The 2,176-nt window shown below is 44.1% G+C and overlaps 1 protein-coding gene across 1 annotated transcript in view; it reads left to right on the top strand.

Annotated features, from left to right (window-relative positions):
* The window catches only part of LOC118332814 (protein SET-like), a 6,704-nt gene continuing 4,528 nt past the window's right edge, over positions 1-2,176 (top strand). The window contains exon 1 of the mRNA XM_035668244.1: positions 1-232. Coding sequence (XP_035524137.1) covers positions 163-232 — 70 coding nt within the window. The 5' untranslated portion in view covers positions 1-162. The remainder of the gene's footprint in view (positions 233-2,176) is intronic.

Below are 2,176 nucleotides of genomic sequence, written 5' to 3'. Positions count from 1 at the left end.
CACACAGAGAAACAAGCGTGCGAAGCTGCGCTCATTCCTCCTTATCGTGGGCTTGAAGACACGCACCCTATGTAAGGTGGAAGTAACTTTTATCCTCCGGAGAAGAGTTAGAAACCACCCGTTATATACATCTGGTCAGAAGTGTCACGGCAAACGATAACCATGTCGGCCTCATCGGCGAAAGTCAGTAGGAAGGAGAACTCAAATCATGACGGAGCGGACGAGACCTCTGGTAACGTTAAGGAATGGCGGTTATCCTGTCCAACGCCATTTTCATTTGTTTTTCGTCATTTTGTTATTTTTCACTGTGGTTTGTTGTGTGGTATCGAGTTTTAATGGTACATGTTTATGGACGAGCAGCTTATTTTCCTACAAACAGGCGCCGGGGTAGAATGCTGCTGTGCGGGACAGTTGTAGCAATACAATGTAGCATGCTAACACTTTAGCCAGCGTGAGAGGTTAGCTAGCCATTAGCTTACATTAGCTACTAACGTTAGTTCCTATGAAGGAGGCCGTGTATTTGCATTGCATAAGCTGTATGTGTGCAGTTATTGCTCGTGTGGACCGTTCGCGGGGTTTGCTGTCGCTAGGCATTGATGCGGTCGCGTGCAGCCGCGGAGTCTCCTCGCGCACGTTTGGGACTGTAGCTCCATAAAGTGTTTGGCCATATTATTAGCAAGTGCAACACTCACTGCATCCCGTTTCCCATCGGTCCAGAAAGGCCGAGCACCGCTAACGTTTAACAGAAGCATGCTTGCGAGCTTTTGTGTGCGAGTAAGTAGCTGGGCAGAATGTAAACAAGCGCGTTTTATTGGTTTAGGTAGCTTTAATGTCGCTATAATGTGGCAGTACGGATGTTAATACGTGTTTAACATTCGTTCAGAGTCTTTAATGGACGTCGCTGTATGTTAATATGAGTGTGAAGCAGATAACATTTCCCAGCGAGACGTCGTTAAGCCCCTCATTCAAACCAGGCCGCCTTTAGCAGCAACAGGAAGCTCCAGACTGCAGGAGGCACAGGGTCTGTCTGCTATGGATCCACACACACACACACACACGACCCACCACACACCAACACACACACACCACACACCCCAACCAAAACACAGCCATCTGGCGTCCCGCGTTATTTAACACACCGCTGGCATCGTAATGGAGAATCTGCCTTTTTTCCTCCTAACTCTCTCTTAAATGATCAAATTATGATCGTTTCCTAAATTAAGATGTTGTCCAATGTAAATGTGTCTTTTATACGGTTGAGACGCCCAGTGAAAGATGAAAATTTATTTTCTACTTTATTTATTTTAACCCGGTTGAATTAAGACTTAGGGAATGTTTAAGGATGAAAATCTGTTTGTTTAAGCTAATGGTTAGCAGGTTGTTTAGAAGTTGTCCGGGGGCTGGCAGGATGGTCTGGTTGGTTGGTTGTGTCAAAATTTTACACATTCCTTTTAAACTTCATTTAAAAATCGCACCATTAAAAAAACACATACATTTAATGATCGGTTTATAGGTCGACATTTTATTTTAGACCTTGGTTGATGGGGCTAAGTTATTGAAAAAAAACATGTATTTGAAAAATGGTCTGAAGATTGGAAATAAACAATGTAATGGACTAACGCCTTTTAGAATTTGCGATGTAATGCTTTATAATGTGCACAATTAGTAGTAATGTTTTTGAATTCAAGTTTTCCAAGCAAATTATTGATGTGATTGTCTGGGGCACGCCTCCTGGCCAACGCATGAATATTTCTGTAGCTCTAGAATCCCCGGTAAAGTCTGGGTTCATTAAACAGATACAAATGAAGTAAATGTGAGTGCATTAGTGGGAAACACGCTAAATCACTTAAGCTCAACAAGTAAAGCGCATTACACGCAGAGGCAGCACAGTATAGCACACGACCCGCAGCCACCCCCTCAACTCTTTATTCGTACTGCTGCCATCCTGGGACGCAGATACAGGGACGTGTAACGTTGCTCCGCTATGGCGGCAGTTTGTAACCTTCTGCCATAGCGCTCTTAAAATAAGGGCAGGCTGGTGAGCTGATGGGTGCCTCGCACCAGGACCGGGGGTAAATGTGCTGTATTAAGTGTGTTATTCTTGTTTGTTATGTCGTGTGCTATTCTATGTATTTATGCTACAGGACTGCGGTAAGCAAATTTTCCTTGTGGAAGG

This window comes from Morone saxatilis, unplaced genomic scaffold (genome assembly GCF_004916995.1).
Source record: "Morone saxatilis isolate NCDOM2014 unplaced genomic scaffold, NCSU_SB_2.0 Contig21, whole genome shotgun sequence".
Taxonomy (NCBI): Eukaryota; Metazoa; Chordata; class Actinopteri; family Moronidae; genus Morone; species Morone saxatilis.
This window is presented reverse-complemented; position numbering and strand designations above follow the sequence as displayed.